Consider the following 19,308-nt stretch of genomic DNA (forward strand, 5'->3'; position numbering starts at 1 on the left):
AAACAAAAAAAGTTTTGAACAGTAGCGTGATTGATATAATTTTATCAATAATTAAATATGAATATTTTCTTGTTCAAGCTATTTCCATATTCTACGTCCTTTAAATATCTAATAACATTCAAAGATAAAGTGGTGGTCATACTACACTTTGTGTTGCGTTTACTTGTAGCCATCCAAATACAGCAGACTGTATTTTACAAAAGTATATGTGAAAACCTTTCACTGTGCACTAAAGTTCACATTTGGTGAAACCATTAGTGTCACCAAATGTGCTACCATTTTGCCTCAAAACACGTTTAAAAGAAAACAAACTTTCAGAAGTGAAGCAGGATAGTAGATGGTAAATAAGAACATTTACATTTGTTATCATTTATTATGTATCATGCAATTTATTATATATTGAAAACAGAAGCCCTTGACTGTGACATCATATCCTTTAGCTCAAGTATATCCGTATATCCTTTAGCTCATATCCTTTTTGCATCCTTAAAGTCTAAAGTGATGGACATTCACCAAGGCTTCAACTAAAACAAGAAACAAGTTTAAAAATGAGAAAAATGAGAAAAACAGCAGTGGGGGGACGTTTCCATTGTACAACTGAACTACTGATTGTCTGGGACGAGATTAAGGTTAATCTAATCCTTACGGCAAACTGGGTGTGAGTATGTGAGTGTATGAGTGTGTTACCCTCCCTCATTGTGCATGTGTGCGCATCTGATCTCACATGAACACTCGATGCCATTATCAGTCAGTCAGTCGGGGGGGAAAGACATGAATAGGGGAGGATTATGCGTCAGAACTTCCCCTCACACCACGGCCACACACGACGGAAATGGGAGAAGGCCGTGTGAGCATGGAGCTGTTAGCAGGTGTTCATATGTATCGTGGTGTTGTGTGTGTCACGAGCGTGTGTGTGTGTGCGCGCGTGTGTGGGAGAGTGGATATGTCAGAGGGGAATGTGCCCATCAGAGCGAGAGGATGACACCCTCATTAACACAAGTATGAAAGATGACACCCTCAAACACAAGTTTTAATCGAATTTAAATCGGTTCATTTTAAAAGTAGACATTTCAATCTTCAGACATATAGAATATGTGAGGCAAGTATGCACTCGAATGAGCATGAGTTTTGTTTAATTTTTGTGACGCGCTCCAGAAGTTCACACGGAGACCAAGACAGTAAAAAGTGCATCCTGTTTGTTTTCTTTATTTTACAGAAGCACGAGTTTTGTTGTTGTTGTTGTGAGCGTACACATATAAAAGTAGACTAGTTTAGAATGATGTATTATTCCCATCTGTATGACCAAAAATGATGGAGCATTTTAAATTCTTTGAGTTCTTGGATTTGCGCCAAATAATAGCGCACATTTATCTAGGTCAACATTAGAGCGAGCAACCACGTTAAGTTGCAAACATTAGGCTACTACTTGCGTGTTTCAAATGATAAGCCATATTTGAGGTCGGTCAATGATAGGTGAACATATGGAATTCCTGGCCGATATACTGTAATTACCAAATGGACCAGAAGTGTTAAAGATCTGTCTGTCGCGGACTGCGTGACTTCGCCACTTCCTGTGGAAGTTTTATTCTTCTGCAACTAACTGAATAATACAAATTTGGTTGACTAGGTGATTGCACACTAGTGCAGAGCAAGCATTTTCAATCCATTCCTATGGAAGTTGAGCTTCATGCTTGCACGGTGCATTGTGGGATTGACAGTGGACCGGAGAGTGTCAAAAGGTTGGGCAGTTCTCAAATGTATGCAAATATCAATTGAAAAATGCGGTCGGCAGCAAATCGTTGTGAGGTTCATGTATGTATGTATATGTTAAATATTGTAGTTTGGATTCTTTCATTTTGATTATACTGGCTGGGCAAATCTTGAGGCATTCAGAAGAATTTTATTTTTTTATTTTTTTATTTTTTTATAAATAAATACTTTTATTCAGCAAAGATGGATTAAGTTGACCAAAAGTGATAGTAAAGACATTTTTAATGTTACAAAAGATTTTTATGTAGAAATAAACGCTAATATTTTTAATTTTCTATTCATCAAAAATTCCTGAAAAAATGAATCACGGTTTCCACAGAAATATTGAACAGCACAACCGTTTTCAACATTGATAATAATAAGAAATGTTTCTTGAGCAGCAAATCGGCATATTAGAATAATTTCTGAGGGACCATGTGACATCCTTGGGTCATCACTGGATAATAATACTGGAGTAATTATGCTGTAATTATGCTGAAAATTCAGATTTGCATCACATGAATATAAATACAAAAAAGGAATGGCCATTTTTCACAATCCAATCACTTAAATCAAACAAATAACAAAAAGATGTGCCTAAAATCCATCACATCATCAATATAAAAGTAAAAAGGGTTGTGAATGAAATGTCATGTTGTTTTTAAAGGGGTCATCGGATGCCCATTTTCCAAGTTCGTAACATGCTTTGGTTAAAATCCCTCAATGGTTGTGTAAAACAACACCCTTTTTACCTCCTCAAAAACAGCTCTGTTCACAGCGACCCGTTTCTGTGCATATCTCTTTAAATCATAATGAGCAACTGCTCACCCCACCTCTCTCTTCCATTGGGCGTGTTGACGCAAGACACGTAAAGTGCTGCCTTGGCTGACAGTATAAAAATGGCTGAGGGCAGAAATAAGCTAATACAGGACAGGCCGTCAGCGGTCGTGGGCGGAGCATGAGCAATATAGATGTCATATTGCTCAGAAAATCCAAACGGCTTGATTATAGAGCGTGTTTAGGTAATAAGATAAAAAATAAAGAAGTGAATGGATTTTTTTCATTATATGGTGGGTTGTGTCCACATACTGCAAAGATGCATTTATAAGCAAACACCATCTAAAAGTGAATTTTGCATTCGATGACCCCTTTAATAAGCTTGATCAGAGGTACAAAAATAGAAATGAGCAGGTGAAAACTGTGTGCTGCTCTGAGACTAAACAAATCAAGGTCAAACAAACCCTAGAGGAGAGAAACATGACATAGCCTGGCCAGTATGTAGGTCAGAACAGCTGGAAACGTACATACATCAGGGTGAACAGTACATCAACTTCGACCCAAACACACACATACACACACACACACGGTGGAAGGTGCTGAGCACTAGACTGACCTCTTAATGTTCTGACTGGTGTCTGTTGGGTACAGAAAACTGAATTTGTCAGTGGAATGCCCGCTTGCCATTCTCAGTGAAGGAAAGGCAAATGAAGGAGGTAGGAAGAATGGATATGCAAATCTGGAAATGACAAAAAAGAAGGAAACAAACAAAAACGAGAGCAGGATATGATTAAAAGGCAAACCATCAAGCACAAGCACAGCAGAGCAAAGCAAAACACAGCAAAGCAACACAAAGCAAGCAAAGCAGTGGAGAGAGAGAGAGAGAGAGAGAGAGAGAGAGAGAGAGAGAGAGAGAGAGAGAGAGAGAGAGAGAGAGAGAGAGAGAGAGAGAGAGAGAGAGAGAGAGAGAGAGAGAGAGAGAGAGAGAGAGAGAGAGAGAGAGAGAGAGAGAGAGACACTGACAAGCAGCAGAAATCAAATCACACACCTTCACACACTGATGGACAGATCAGTATGGGGGTGAATAACGGTGCGTCAGGGACAAAGCGCTGGCTTGGAGCAGTGTTCTCGTGTGCATGTAGATGTGAGTTAAAATGCAGTCAAGCCCACTTAATATCACTTCCTTTAATTAGATGCTTATTTCATTCCCACACACTTTAAAAGGGTTAGTGTGCAGGAAAAACTAGGAATATCATCTCCATTTCACATTATTCTATATTAAGGACAAGCACATAGGTCATTTTCACTACTTAAATAAATGTGCTTAAAGGGATCGTTCATCATCATTTACTCACCCTCCAAACTAGTATGAATGTTTTTCTTTTGTGGAAAACGAAAGAAGACATTTTGAGTCCATTGACTTTTTTTAATGAAATTGCTCAAAATATCTTTACATTTTTGGGTACAATATCCCTTTAAATGTAATAACTATGTCGGCACCAATAGCCTCGTGGGCAACGCGACAGATAGCGCCGTTGCGCTTTAGACGACCTGAGTCTGAGTCCCAGCTCGCAGACCTTTTCTGATCCTGTCCCCCTCTCTCTCCCACCTTGCTTCTTGCCCACTCTATACTATCCTATCAAGGCAAAAATCGCCAAAAATAAATCGCTAAAAAAATTATACCAAGTGATGAGCATTTATAGAGTAATATATCATTATAATGATGGTAAATTAAAGAATACCATGTCAACATATTAAACATGATTCATGTGCAATGGAGGCCAGAGGATGCTAAATTTTTTCGCCAATGAATTTACATGACCTTTTCTCATGTGATTACAGTATAACAATTTTGTACAAATAAGTTTACTCCAACAAGAAAAAAAACAGTGATATTGTTTAGACAAAACAATAAAATAGGTTAATAACAATGAGTATTTTAATTCTACTTCACCAATAATGGTTTTAACTAACCGAAAAGTTAACGGAGCAATGTAGAGATTTCTTTGAAAAAATAAAGAAGAAATATGCATAAAAATGTGCTTACAAACCATTTTGAAAAGCAAACCACTGCCATTAATGCCTAACATTTGATCATTTCACATGTTGTAGTAGCACTTTGCATCTTACCCAAATAAAATTGTATCTGGTCAGTAGCATGATGACAAAAAACAAATAAATCAAAAATAATCGAAATACTTCTATACTTTTCTTGAATGCGCCTGAAAGCACACAGAATCAATGTCAATGCATGCATATATATTGACAATTTTAACATATGAAGTCTACATCCTGGCAAGTAAACATCTCACTAATTTATATCCTAGAGTGTTTACCGCTAAGAGATAAGAAAGTGTAAAGAGCGACAAAATATCAATAAACAGCTAAAATGGCACATATGCTGCACATTTACATATGGTGGATTGTAGATGCTTGTAATTTCTTTATTGAAATGTAATGCAATCATGAAGTGCATCCAGGTCACAATCATGCACGCAGGTTTTTTAACCCTATACGTGACTTCATTAAATAATCCAATAGTGCCCTCTAGTGAAGGTATTATGCAACCATGCTTGCCCCCACCTCAGGTTAATTTCACTGCTCTTAAATGGACAATTGAAAGTGATGTAAAGCAGGTTTGGCTGTACATTGCACATGTGCATGTTCTTTTTTATGTGCAGAGGCGGCTCTGAGCTGCTTGTGTTCTGCAGACCATGAGTCATTAATCAGGCCGTGACAAGATCACCTTGAGCTGTTCGTGGATGAAGGTGCCCCTCACACCAGTACACAACCACCTCTCTCTCTCTCTCTCTCTCTCTCTCTCTCTCTCTCTGCACTAATATCTTCCTCAGTAGGACGGTATGATTGATGGCATAATGAAGGATATCAAACTGCCACACAGATGTAACGGGGAAATCTACTAAAATTGTATGCGTGTATTCAGAACATGTTCAGAAGTGATATAACTGACTGCCTCGGATTCACTGATTCTTTATCTCATCAAAAATCATCACACTGACCGATGGAAAATTAAAGACTAGACAACACATCTTCTATGATTCTTGTGCCATAGAGGCACAAATCAGGGATGCTAAATTTTTACCAATGAATTTGCATAACCTTTTTGCATTTATAAGGATTTTTACAAATCATTTTATGGAGATTTCTGCGGCAGACTTCCATTTGTATTTCAAGTATGAATCAAATATATATAAAAAATGTATTTTCTAGCTAATTGTTACTCAAAGAATCAAGTCAGATCAATTTTTTCATAACATAGTAGATCATACCTAGGGAAATGCATATTATTGTTAACTAAAACTCCAACATTTAAAAAATAACGAATACAATTTTAATAAAAAAAAACTGAAATAAATAAAAATTTACTTAAAACTGTGATAAAATGAACAAAAACTAAGTAGACATAAAAAACAGACTAATAAAAACTATTATAAAAAAACTATTAAAACTAAAATCACAATGCAAATGGAAAATATAAAATAAAAACTCATTAAAAATATGAATAAATACTATAATGATACTGAAATACACAAACTTTCAGATTCAATGATTGTAACGCTGACAAACATTAACATGTGATCATATAACAAAGATATGCTTTTTACCACATAAAAATGATTATATAAATATTCAAGGATGTTTTTTTTATTTGTATGATATTAATATTTCGCCCATCTCTTCTGGAATGTAAAAAACAGAATAAATACAACACACAACCCTCAATTAATTAACTGGAACGCACACACAGACACAAAAGAACCTTTTTTATGTCTCAATGACCAAAATGCAGAGCAAAATACAAGGCAGAACACATTGAAGAGCACTCATTATCCCAAACAGGTATTATTCACTGCTTTATGTGCTCTTCTACAAGCCAAACACGCACAGTGGCTCATCAAGGGTGGAGAATGGGGTTCTTAGTGCACACTCGGGTAACTAACCAGCATTAAACGCACCAGACTGCCCGTCCCCGAAGAGTCGTTCACGAGGGAAGATATGTGCAGTAAAATGGCTGACTTCTAATACAGGGCTGTTTAAAGGGATAGTTCACCCCAAAAAAATAAAAAAATAAATCAACATTTTTCCATCATTTACTCACCTTTATGAGGTTCCAAACCTGTATGAGTTTCTTTCTTGTGTGGAACATAAAAGAAGATCTTTTGAAGAATGTTGGTTACCAAACTGTTGCTGGTCCCCATTGACTTCCATAGTAAGAAGTCAATGGGGACCAAAAACTGTTTGGTTACCAACATTCTTCAAAAGATCTTATTTTATGTTCCACACAAAAAAGAAACTCATACAGGTTGGGTCGCCTCTAGTCGGCGGGAGTTCGCCCGATTCAGCGTGTTGAATCGGCGTCAGCCAATGCATGAAAATAAAAGCGAAAGTGATAAAAGCGAGCAAAGTAGTCATGATGGCACAGTCAGAAGGCTGGTTCTAATTTGACGTCATCTTACCTGAGCATTCCAATATTTTCATAACAACATGAGCCGGCTGGAATGAAGAAAGTGATTTGTCATGATTCAAAATGTACGGGTTGTGTACAGTATATGTAGTCCTAGTTTTGGTTTTCTTTTTTGAATGACGAAAATAGACTATTGACACCTGCTGATTTATGCAGTCATTTCCTTACACGCAGACACAGAACACACATGCTAGTTGGCAGTCAGCTGTAGTCTTTGCGGTGTGTTCAAGTGCAGCTTTTTGGCCCAGACGCAGCTGATGCGAGGCAACAACACAAGCTATGTTTCCATCCAAAGTTGTGAATTTAACTTTGGAATTGGAATATCGCATAGAACATTTGCGAATAAAGCACTGTCTCCATCCAGTGAGTTGAAGAGAACAAAATCCTTAAAATCCTTTAAAGGAAAATGTTACATCGCTGGTGTTTCTGACGTCACAAGCTAACCAAGCACGTCAGTGTGTGAATGTCAATTAGTGAATCTCTGAGGTGGTGCGAGTGAGTGGAGGCGGGGCTAATTTGCATATTCATAGAACCGCATGTACTAAATGAGGCATGGGTGTAGAGTTACATTCAAGCTATTTTAAGGCATGAAGAATTTTTTAGAAAGGAAACAACTTTTAATTATGTAATTTTGGTGATCAAAGATGAGTTTAATGGATACAATTATTGACTACAGGGGTGCTTTAAGAAAGCAGAATTGTTACGTGGACTCTAAATCCAAATCCTTATGATTGCCATCTCTCCTCACTTGCCTTCTCCTTGCGACTGATTTTCATGATCTCCCCCGTCCTCTCTCTAACCAAATCAATACCTCCTCCATTCCAGCGTCTTTCCTCCTCCTTTCCGTCCCTCCCCCCCTTTTTCCTCAATCTCTATGAATAACTCTTTTTTTTTTCTCCCTTCTTTTTTTATCAGGGTGAATCTGAACACACTGCAGTGCCCTTGAGCTCTCACTCCTCTCCTTCTCTCTCATGCAGAACACAGAGTTTGGCAGTTATGTTGCAGTTATGTAACACGCTGCTCTTTATAACACGTTGTTGAAAGGTGCATTGCTTAGTGCTCATTATATTTGCCCTGCAGCATCAGGAGACAGGAAACAAAATTAGGGGAAATCCAGACGCAAAATTAAGCTGAGCGCCATTACATTCACCTCATTTGGCTATTGATACAACATTCAGGATGATGTGAATCTGGATTTGATTTTATGATTCCCCATTAACAAACCGTGCGAGCACAGCCTGAATCGAAAGAAAGTAAATCATATCTTACATTCTACTGTATATTTCAGGGTCCAAAACGAGCTAAATATTACCTAAATAATTCATTATGAAATAATTTCATTATGGCAAAAATATAGTTTTTAATAACATATGTGATGCGATCTGGGAAAACCCGTCGGATGTCGCGCTGGGCCGTTTTCAGTAAATTCCAAAATAGTTTGAATGTCAGTTTTTTGTCACATTTTTTTTTTTTTTATTATTAAATTATTATTCTATAACATCTTTTCTCTTATCTTTGAAAATATCTTGGCAAAATTCCCTTGTTTAGTGCAGAAAAACAGCGATAGTGTCAAGCTGAAAATACTCTCTTTCTCTAATGCAATCTATGTGACCATTTTCTCTAACGCCCGGCAGAGGTAAAAAAAACAAAAAAACAATCGGCGTATATCCCATACACCTGTCCGTCTCTTAACACTACAAAGATAGTTTACCTATAAAATAAACCACATAACATGTACAGTGAATGTGTATTAGTGTGGATTTCGCGCCAATCCTGTTTAAAAAAAAAAGAGAGCCAAGCGTCCCGACGGTCACAGTTATTAAACCTGTTTTTCTCAAAATTCCGTTCCAGAAAATCATAGCGATCGGCCGACTTCAGATAAACATAACTTTTGCTACCAACAAGCTATGATAAAAATAAAAACAGATTTGGAAAGGGCTTGATACCAGCTTCCATGTGATATCAAAACCTGTAATATGTAAAATTTCACCATGTGGTGGGTTTTCCCAGATCGCATCACATATTGTAAAAACAGTTTAATAGTCGGTAAGAAATACTTATGGTTGGTAAATCTTCCCAATTGGCAGGTGCATTTTTTTATTCACTTATTTATTTTTATTTCAAATGTAACAAATCCTGTCAAGAATGCCTAAGTCATATTTAACCACAAATGGTGGTAATAATAATAATAATAATAATAATAATAATAATAATAGGTCAATTTTTTTCTATTTTAAATTAGATCTATTTTTAGGACCATGAACATCATCAAATTCTCATTAAACAAATAATAATAAAATAAATAATAAAAATAAAATAAATAATTAGTTTTTCGATAAAATCACAAATTTAAAAGAAAAGCATCAGTGCACATCACAGTAATGAACAAAATGTGCTTAATTTTCATGAAAAAAAATGCCAAAATTCATAAATCTTAATGCTCTTTAAAATAGGCTTCATTTTCTTAATGCAAAATATAATTTACTATTTTCCCCTTTGATTTTGGGGTAAAATATGCCCTGAACATTTTGTGAGATTCACTCTGGTGCTTGTGTCTTTCAAAACGCATTAGACAGCAGTTCAGTCCGGTGGAGGTTTTCCCTGCTGACTGGGCAGTTAGGGTAAATCTAAGGACACGCATACTACACACACTCAGCACTTTGACCCCGCAGTGACCCTACGATGACGATGATGTCATTGACATTGGGACACACCACTAACCAGCTTCCTGCAGCAAGGAAGTGTTTTCCTGTGACCATCTCAGTAATGCTGCTTCATTCACAATCCAGACTGCTATTCTTTGTACTGAAATGTACGACTGCAACAACAAAGCAGCAAAGATTTTGCTGATCAAAGCTCAAACAAAAGCAATTTGACCATCTTCTGCTGCTTAGTCATGATTTTCATTAATTAAAAAAAATTCAGTCTGAGTATATGCCATATTTCATTTGTCCATTCAATAGATTGCAATATGGTAAGATTCTACATCATGTCTAATTACCAGAATTTCCACAAGCCAAAGTTTTTTTATATACTTAAAAAAACAAAAAACAAGTTTGGAGTCGGCATTCGGCAATATTTTTTTACAATGTTTTTGAAAGAAGACCCTTATGTTCACCAAAGCAGCATTTATTTGATCATAAACAGTAAAAGTACAAACAGTAATATTGTGATATTACAATTTAAAATAACTATTTTCTGGTTTGATGTGTTAAAATGTAATTCATTCCTGTGATGTCAAAGCTGAATTTTCAGCATCAATACTCGCGTCTTCAGTGTTGGATAATCCTTCAGAAATCATTGTAAAAAATGCTTATTTGCTACTCTAGGAACATTTATTATTATTATCAATGTTGAAGACAGCTTTTTTCAGTATTAGTTGATGAATAGATAAATTAAAATGCTAAATAAAAATATTAATTTCTTTCAAAAATGTCTTTCACGACGGCACAACATAATGAACGTATGCCTCTCAATGGCTCATTTTCATTCAGGTCAAATTAAATCTAGTTAAAGTTTAAGGGAATAGTTCACTTAAAAATGAAAATTCTGTCATCATTTACTCACCCTCAATTTGTTTCAAACCTGAATTAATTTCTTTCTTCTGCTGAACACAAAGGAATAGTCAATGGGGTCCATCAACTGTCTGGTTACCGAAATTCTTCAAAATATCTTCTTTTGTGTTCAGCAGAAGAAAGAAATTCATACAGGTTTGAAACAACTTGAGGGTGAGTAAATGATGACAGAATTTTAATTTTTAAGTGAACTATTCCTTTAACTCTATTATTAAACACAAACTGCCTGACAAAGTGGCTTTAAATGCAGAAGGTTGATTAACATTGTATATACTGAACACCATATCATGACTATAATTCACAATTACACCAGTACATATGTCACAGTAAACTAAACCGGACATATTTTTACAGTTCATGTATGAATAATATAACTGTCAAACTAAATGCCATATTTAAGTCAGCGGAAGGATTACAGGAACACATGGTTCTCTGGCAGGTATTTCGGTGATAAAAACCTCTCAAGCCACATAAAAAACACATCCAATACCAGTTGTGAGCATTCTTATTTCCATGACAAATCCTCAAAAATACCATTTAACATACTGGCCATCACAAAAACATGAGCCAATTTTTTTTCTGCACTTGCCAAAATGGCAACATTGCTGCATTCCTACTGCATACACACATGAACCGATCTCTGCATGCAGGACTAGTCAATCTAACAGACTCGAGCATTTGAACATGCGAGTTAATATCAAGGTAAAACGGTTCCTCCAGGTTATGTGGATTGGCCCTGAGGCAAACACATCTTTCTTCTCTTCTGCTCAACAGCAAAAACACACTGAATTAATGATGGCTGCTGCAAGCAGCACAGAACAGCCCAAGGGCCAGACCAGAGGGATGGAATATCCCTGATTGATTCCTGAACCTAACACAATGATGTGACCGGTTTTACTGTTATCAAGTGGTGTGGTGTGTGAGGACACAGGACTAAAAGATCCACACATACTCAGAAAAACAGTCAAATTTTAGTAAAGAGCCTGCAAAATGAATGCATCTAATGTCTGTTTATCTACCTAGGAATACCGTGGCAACCACCTAAAACATCCTAGTGACCACCTAACAACACCCTAGCAACCACATACAATGGATGTATATGCAAACACCACTCAGATTTTTTTTAGAAAAATGAAATGTGAAAATCTATTTGATTCCTATAATTCTTTGTTCAGACATAATGTGAATGATCTGACGGCTGGCATGAGCGCATGTAGACCAACAAAACACAGACAAAGTGCAAAAAAGAGTACATCACAGTGTCCTCCCTTTTCCTCCCATTCATTCCTCATTGTATGGAAGCTTTGTTTCCGAATTGCGTGATATAAACCTGCAATTGCGAGTCTAGAGAATTGTAAGATAAAAAGTTGCAATTATCTTTTAAATTGTTTTATTCTGCTGCAGAAACACGCACCCATAGTGGGATGAGAGAAGGGTGACAGAAAAGAGGGTTTTCTGTGCACAAAGACACACACAGGGTGTGAGAGGAACCCGTGAAGCACAGGGGCATCTGAATTATTTAGATAATAAGAGCTCAAAGAGCTGCTGTGTTTCTGTGCGAGTGTGTATGCCAGTGGGCATGCTGTGGGGACAAAACAGTCTCCGCTGTGAGGTCCAGCTGTGTGAGCTGTGCAAACAGTTGGAGAAAGACAAGCTAACCTGTACCGCAGTGCGCACACACACACATACCCTGGTGTCATGGGCTACTGTCAAAGACAGACACATTCACACAAACACAAAGACCATCATGCACCTTAGAACATATCGGATGATATATTTGACCTTTTTTATTAGTCTATAACTGTGCCCGGTTTAGCCTGCTCATATCTGTTCCAAAACAGTTAAAAAATCCGCTAACAATACACTCAATAGATTTGGGAACTGACATGCAGTAGGGCTGTGCAAATACCAGTATATCTATATACTGTAATACTTTCTGTCCTTCAGATTCTTGTATGAATTACAATTAATAATTATTTATTATGCTATATTTTTTTATTTATATATTCTTTATAAATTTATAGTATTTGTAAAAAACAATAGTCAGACCAATACTATGAGTCACAAGAGAGATTGAAACAATAGATTACCGTGGAAGTTTTGAGTTTTGAGATCTCAAAATATTTTTTTAATCAATATTTTGTGTACAGTTATTTAATTTTGTCATCCAGTAACGCAGACTCGCACTCTTGTTTCATTTAAACGCAGCTGCTGCCATTTTGCGACGATTGTTTTGTACACTGTAATGGATTGTGTGATAACAAACAGGTATGATTTTTCATCTAAAAAATAATATATTTATCTCAATATCCCCATAATTATTTATGTGGTGAAATGTTGTGTAATAAGTGGTATGACTGTAAACCGTATCCCTTAAATATCCGTCTAGTCTATCCGTCTAACTTTCCGCTTGCAACTGCTTTCTCTTTAAAGAGCTAATAAAATATTTTGACTCTAAATATTTAATTTCTAATTATTTACTTATGTGGCAAATAGCCATGTAATCAAGCGGGATAATGTACATCCAGCCGGTTGTTATCGCAGAATAAACCCCTTTAGAGTGATGCAAGACCCCAACGCGAATGTCAGGGTTTATTTCGTGTTAACAACCGCCTGGATGCACATTATCCCTTACAAAATATAGCAGGGTGTGTCAGATCATCTCAAAACGGCTTAAACCGATTAATCTGGCCAATTTATTAGTCTATCACTAATTGACTGCTTGGCCAAATAACAGAGCTCAGAAATTAGGCTATGTTTTCAAATGATTTTGAGTGCATAAAGTAATCCCCTCTAGACACTTAAAGGGATAGTTCACTTTGAAATTCATTTTTGGTATGTTTTAGCTTACCTCAAGGGCATCCAAGATGTAGGTGTCTTTTTTTCCGCGGTAGTTTCAATTTTGATATTTTTAGGTCAAACCGTTCTTGTCTGTCAGTCATATAATGCAGGTCTATGGTCACGGTCTCAAAACACAAGCACAGAGTCCAAATTAAAACAATTCCCCGTCGTCCAAATTAAACAATTCCCCATCGTAAGTACACATTGATGGCCTAAGACACGAAACGAGCGGTTTGTGTGAGAAAACGAACAGTATTTATATCGTTTTTACCTCTTATACGCAGACATGTCCGAGTGATCTGATCTGACGTGTACGCAGACTGGTGCATAGATATATACACTAGATGTCACCTTAAAGACATTCGTTCCAATGAACTGCCGTAGACAAAGCGACATCTAGTGTATATATATCTATGCACCAGTCTGCGTACACGTCACACACCAGGATGCGCGAGCGCCCTCAGATCACTTGGACGTGGCTGCGTATAAGAGCTAAAAACTATATAAATACTGTTCGTTTTCTCACACAAACCGCTCGTTTCGTGTCTCAGGCCATCAATGTGTACTTACGATGGGGAATTGTTTAATTTGGACGACGGGGAATTGTTTTAATTTGGACTCTGTGCTTGTGTTTTGAGACCGTGACCATAGACCTGCATTATCTGACTGACAGACAAGAACGGTTTGACCTAAAAATATCAAAATTGAAACTACCGCGGAAAAAAAGACACCAACATCTTGGATATCCTTGAGGTAAGCTAAAACATACCAAAAATGAATTTCAAAGTGAACTATCCCTTTAAACTGATTTTACAGCCGGACCACCTAAATGTTATTCAATGAAACCCATTCATTTGTGGTACATCTCGTCGACTGCAGCATTGAATGAAGGAATGAACTACCTGACATTCAACCACGACCTGAATGTATGAAAGTCCTCCCAGACAGTCTTGTGTTTAACAAAGCCCATCTCATTTCCCGAGCTGCCTGCTGAACCACCGTAAATTCATAGCAGTAACCCAGAGCGTCTCTCCTTCCCATCCCCCTCACGTCATCTCGCTCACCCTCTCTTCCTTTTTTTTTGCACTTGCCAAGGTCTATAATATCAGTGCGAGAGGAATTACTGTGATTTACAGTAACATTACAGTTTCAAACTGCAGAATGCTGAGAGATAGACAAAGAGGGACAGGAATCGTTAATAATTCCGATTCAAATTCCAAGTTTTGAACAAGAACAGGTTCTCTATTCCCAAGAGTAATGAGAGAAACAGTAGGAAAGACAAAGAGAAAGCTACTCATTCGCCGGTGCCCAATCACATGCGAGTTTCTGACATATAATTTGGTAGTAGAAGCAGCACGTCAACAGCTGAGAACGTAATTGGGCTTCACACACATAAAAAGGTTCATAGAAAGCGAAGGACACATGCGTATCCACACACACAGTCTATAAATACTGCATTCCTACACATGCTTTCTGGTTTCAGAAGATTTACTACGATTCATCTACATGTCAGCTCTAATACAGACTATAAGTGGGATTTTTTTATATCCGTTTCTCATATTTATAGCAGGACACTAACACAACGAACATGTTGTGTATCACTTAACAGTATAAATTTCAGTGATTTTACACCCACATCATTTTGGTGTTATTCCAAAAATACCTTGTTGTCACAAAATTAAAAGGTAGGGATGTACCGAAATTAACATTCTGGGCCGAAACCAAAGCTTCAGGATGCACTTGGCTAAAAAACGAAAACAAAAATGAATAATAAATTAATAATTCAAAATCATTTATAAATCAACACCCAAATAGCTAAAACTGAGTTGTACAAACATTTAAATTGCACATAAGGCAGTTTTTATATCAACCTTTTAATAACAGAAATGTTTATACTCTAATTTGTTGGTGAAATATGAACATTTATATGGCAATAAACTGTAATAACTTGTTTTCATGACAGATTTATTCAAACATACGTTAAGTAACAAAGACATCACTAACAGTAACAGGTTAAGCAAAAACATGATGAATATGTAATACAGTGCATATTTAAAATACGTGTTTCGGACGAAAATTTTCGCTAGATGAAATTGAAGTGCATCCGCATTAAAAGGAATATTTAGGTTTAAAATACAACTTAAGCTCCATATGCACATTTTTGGTATTGAGAGTACCTCAAAAGTTTGAGATTGGTAAAACTATTTTTTTTTCATGTTTTTGAAAGAAGTCTCTTATGCTCACCAAGGGTGCATTTATTTGATCAAAAATACAGTCAAATCAGTAATATTGTGAAATATTATTACAACAGTTTTATATTTGAATATATTTTGAAATATACTTTATTCCTGTGATGCAAAGCTGAATTTTCAGCATCATTATTTCGGTCTTCAGCGTCCCATGATCCTTCAGAAATATTTCTAATATGCTGATTTGCTGCTCAAGAAACATCAATGATGAAAATGTTGTGCTGCTTAATTTTTGGGAGGAAACCGATACATTATTTTCTTCAGGAAGAATCAAGATTCTTTGTTTTTATTTTATTTTTAAATTCGAAATAGAAATCTTTTGTAACATAAATATCTTTTCTGTCACTCTTGAACAATTTAATGCATCCTTGCTGAGTAAAAGTATTAATTTATTCAAAACAAAACAAAAAAACTAAACAAAACCTGACCCCAAACTTTAGCATACTTTTGTTTTCCACAATAGAAAATAAGCCATACAAGTCTGGAAGTGCATTTTGTCAACTATCCCTTTAAGTGATACTGAATGTTTCTCTAACTGGGTCAAGCACTAACTTTTGATTTGCACAAGAGAAAACTTCTGACACAGCTGCAGTTAATGCTAGTAATTTGTTACAGGCTTACAGGTGCAGGAGCAGAGAAAAGATTTCACCTGAGCCATCTGGAAACCCAAGGGAAGCCCTTCGAGCCTTAATCTCACACTGACTTCATAAAAAACACTTATTAGAAGCTTAATTAGCTATTCAAAAACAACAGTCACACAATAGGCCCTTCCCCTCCCAGCGGCTCCCTAATGGGACCTGAATGAGAACAGGGCATGAAGGGGAGTGCCCCTCTCCCAAAAAACGCCATTGTTTTAACTGCCCTGCAAGAGCTTGTCCTCTCTGATTCTAAAAAGGTCTATTCTGCCTCAAATCCTGCCTTTCACCGAGGCACAACCTCCATTTTGTATAGGACATTATCCAGCAAACAATTGCCTCAAAACCAACATGGTGTGCTGAGATGCCCCGTCAGTATTCAAACCCCGGGTTCTTCTGTTGCCGCTTTCTCCATCCATTTACCCCCCGACATACACACACAGCGCCACAAACGACGGCACCACAAGAGGTGCATTTTCCAGCCTCTTTCCTTTCTTTACCTTGACATTTTCTTCCTCCATGGAAAAAAAGGAGAGAATTGTTTTCTTATCAATGGGCTTGACTGGAACTACTACTCACAGCATGAGCATACTATTTTTGTAGTATGCATTGTGCATATTGCACACGTTATGTGAATTTTCTTTATGTATGAAAATGATGCAGACGTACAAGTATGGGAGTGGTAAGCTTTTTTTTAAATGTAAATTCGAAAATTTGAAAGAATTCTCTTATACTAAATACATCAAAAATACAGTAAAACAGTAATATTTAAGAGTGTTCGGATTGATCAGGGGCATCCTTAATGCATCCTTGCTAAATAAAATCCTTGCTTAATCCAGACTTTTGAATGGCAGATTACCTAAATGACCCACTACATCTGCTGCATCCCAAAATGCAATGTACTATAACATACATTTCCGGTGTGACACAAACAGGAAGCAATATCAACTATGATTTTTAATATCAACTCATTGGCTTTGAAACAGAATTTTAACAAACTACTCATACCATATAGAGATTTTCTTAAATTCAAATTGGACTGCTAATACATTTTTACATAATAGGATTCAGGAAGTAAATTTAGTAACCATGCCACTGTTGACTATCATTGAATAGTTAGTACTGATTTACATACTATTTCAACAAAATAATAGGCACAATTTTGTAGGAGTATTCCATTCCAGACAACCGCAATTAGTTCAGATCACAAAATAATGGATTCAAAATGCAAAAAAATTCTAAATAATAATAATAATAATTTTAAAATAAAACAAGCAGAACTCAGTATATAGGTGGTTGCATAGATTGCTAATTATTCCATTGCAAATATGCATTCATTCACGTTCTCTGTCCTTTGTCTGTCATACAGTCTTTCGTCATGCCGCTGCATTCTTCAGAGGTTATGTGTGAGGGAGTTCGTGCTGAACATGCTCAGTACTTGTGTGACATTAAATTATGTTTGGCAGCATATACAGCATCCAAACACACACAAACCGAGTCACTCTCTACTGAAAGTCCACATTTACCTAAATGTGTTGGTTCAGCAAGATTTCTGTGCAAATTGTGACAATGGACAGAAACCAGCAGCTGGCGGAGACCATAACCACACACACACGTTGGGTTTCCATATTTCATAGGGACTGTCCATAGACAATGATTTGAATACTGTACACTACAAACAATATTCTATCCCCTACCCCTAAACCTACCCATCACAGAAAATTTTCTGCATTTTTGCATTTTCAAAAATGTCTGTATGATTTATAAGTGGTTTTCCTCATGGGGACTAAACAAATGTCCCCACAAGGTCAAACACTTGCTATCTTTGTGGAAGAATTCGGTCCCCACACAATAGGGTTTACCAGGACCACACACACACACACACACACACACACACAGAGAATAAACGCAGCTATAATTTCCTTCATCTTATCAATGGATATCAGAAACAATCACACATTCAGATGATCTGACGGGCAGCTGTTGGACATGAAAACTGTCTGCCATCTGGTCAGACCTGAAGGCGAGACTGTGTGTATGCGCGCGCACTGCCCGAGGGTCTACAGTCCTGCTGAGAGGGCGATAGTGAGCAGATATGAGTGATGGAGGGGGGAGGGGAGACATATTATCACTCCCCTGAATACAATCTAATCTATAAAAAGCGACAATCTGCATGTTGGTTTGACTGTTTTTATCTGCCATCAGACTATTAGAAGTCGTTGACATAAAACGTTGTTTCTTGGTTCAGACTTGACTGACAGACTAGCATTCTTACACTGCAAGCTTCATGTTTTCTGACCTTAATTATTGCAATTATTCTACTTATTGCACATTCAGTAGTTCCATATTCATAATTGTGATTACACAGTCTGTTTACAAAGAGAGAGAGAGAGTATATTTCCTAATTACAGTAGTAACAAAACAATACTCCATATAGGGTGCATCTCAATCAGCTCCCTAGTTGACTAGTCAGGGCACTGATCAGGGAGTTGGCCAATTCAAGGGCTGTCTCAATCGAAAAATCCTTCCAGTACACTGAAACTTTCGCTCCCAAAAAGGTCCCTGTTCTATTTCAGCATAAACATACATAGCTAGACAGATAATGAACATAATCTAGCTAACATTTATAATTCATTTACCACTAAAATGTTGCACAAATATGTAACAAGCAAAGTAGTTATTAAAATGTACTTTAAATATCATTAAAACAATGTCAGAAAGATATCAGTTGAGCTGTTGTTCATAAATACCATTAGTGATTATGTACAATGAGGAAGTAATGTCGCTGGAAATACAGTCATCAGTGTCCCAATGTGTAGTGAGCCAGGGTCCTTACTTTCCTTACTAGTGCCGGAATTAATATACTGATTCACGACCTAGGAAGCTGTAGGGAGCTGATTGAGATGCACCTTTAGTGATAGATGTCTCTTTTTTACATTTGAGCCCCTGCCCTTGAAAAACTCTCAGCACGGCCAGACAGTTGACGGCACTCATTG

At 36.8% G+C, this 19,308-nt stretch overlaps 1 protein-coding gene across 3 annotated transcripts in view; it reads right to left on the minus strand.

Annotated features, from left to right (window-relative positions):
- The window catches only part of fam168a (family with sequence similarity 168 member A), a 69,903-nt gene that overhangs the window by 37,584 nt on the left and 13,011 nt on the right, over nt 1-19,308 (minus strand). For 2 of the 3 annotated variants that reach the window (XM_082183096.1, XM_082183094.1), the window contains exon 2: nt 3,143-3,265. The exons of the other annotated variant lie outside the window; for it this stretch is intronic. In XM_082183096.1, coding sequence (XP_082039222.1) covers nt 3,143-3,213 — 71 coding nt within the window. In that variant the 5' untranslated portion in view covers nt 3,214-3,265. The remainder of the gene's footprint in view (nt 1-3,142; nt 3,266-19,308) is intronic. 3 annotated transcript variants of the gene reach the window in all.

Source organism: Leuciscus leuciscus (assembly GCF_965113295.1).
Source record: "Leuciscus leuciscus genome assembly, chromosome: 10".
Classification (NCBI taxonomy): Eukaryota; Metazoa; Chordata; class Actinopteri; order Cypriniformes; family Leuciscidae; genus Leuciscus; species Leuciscus leuciscus.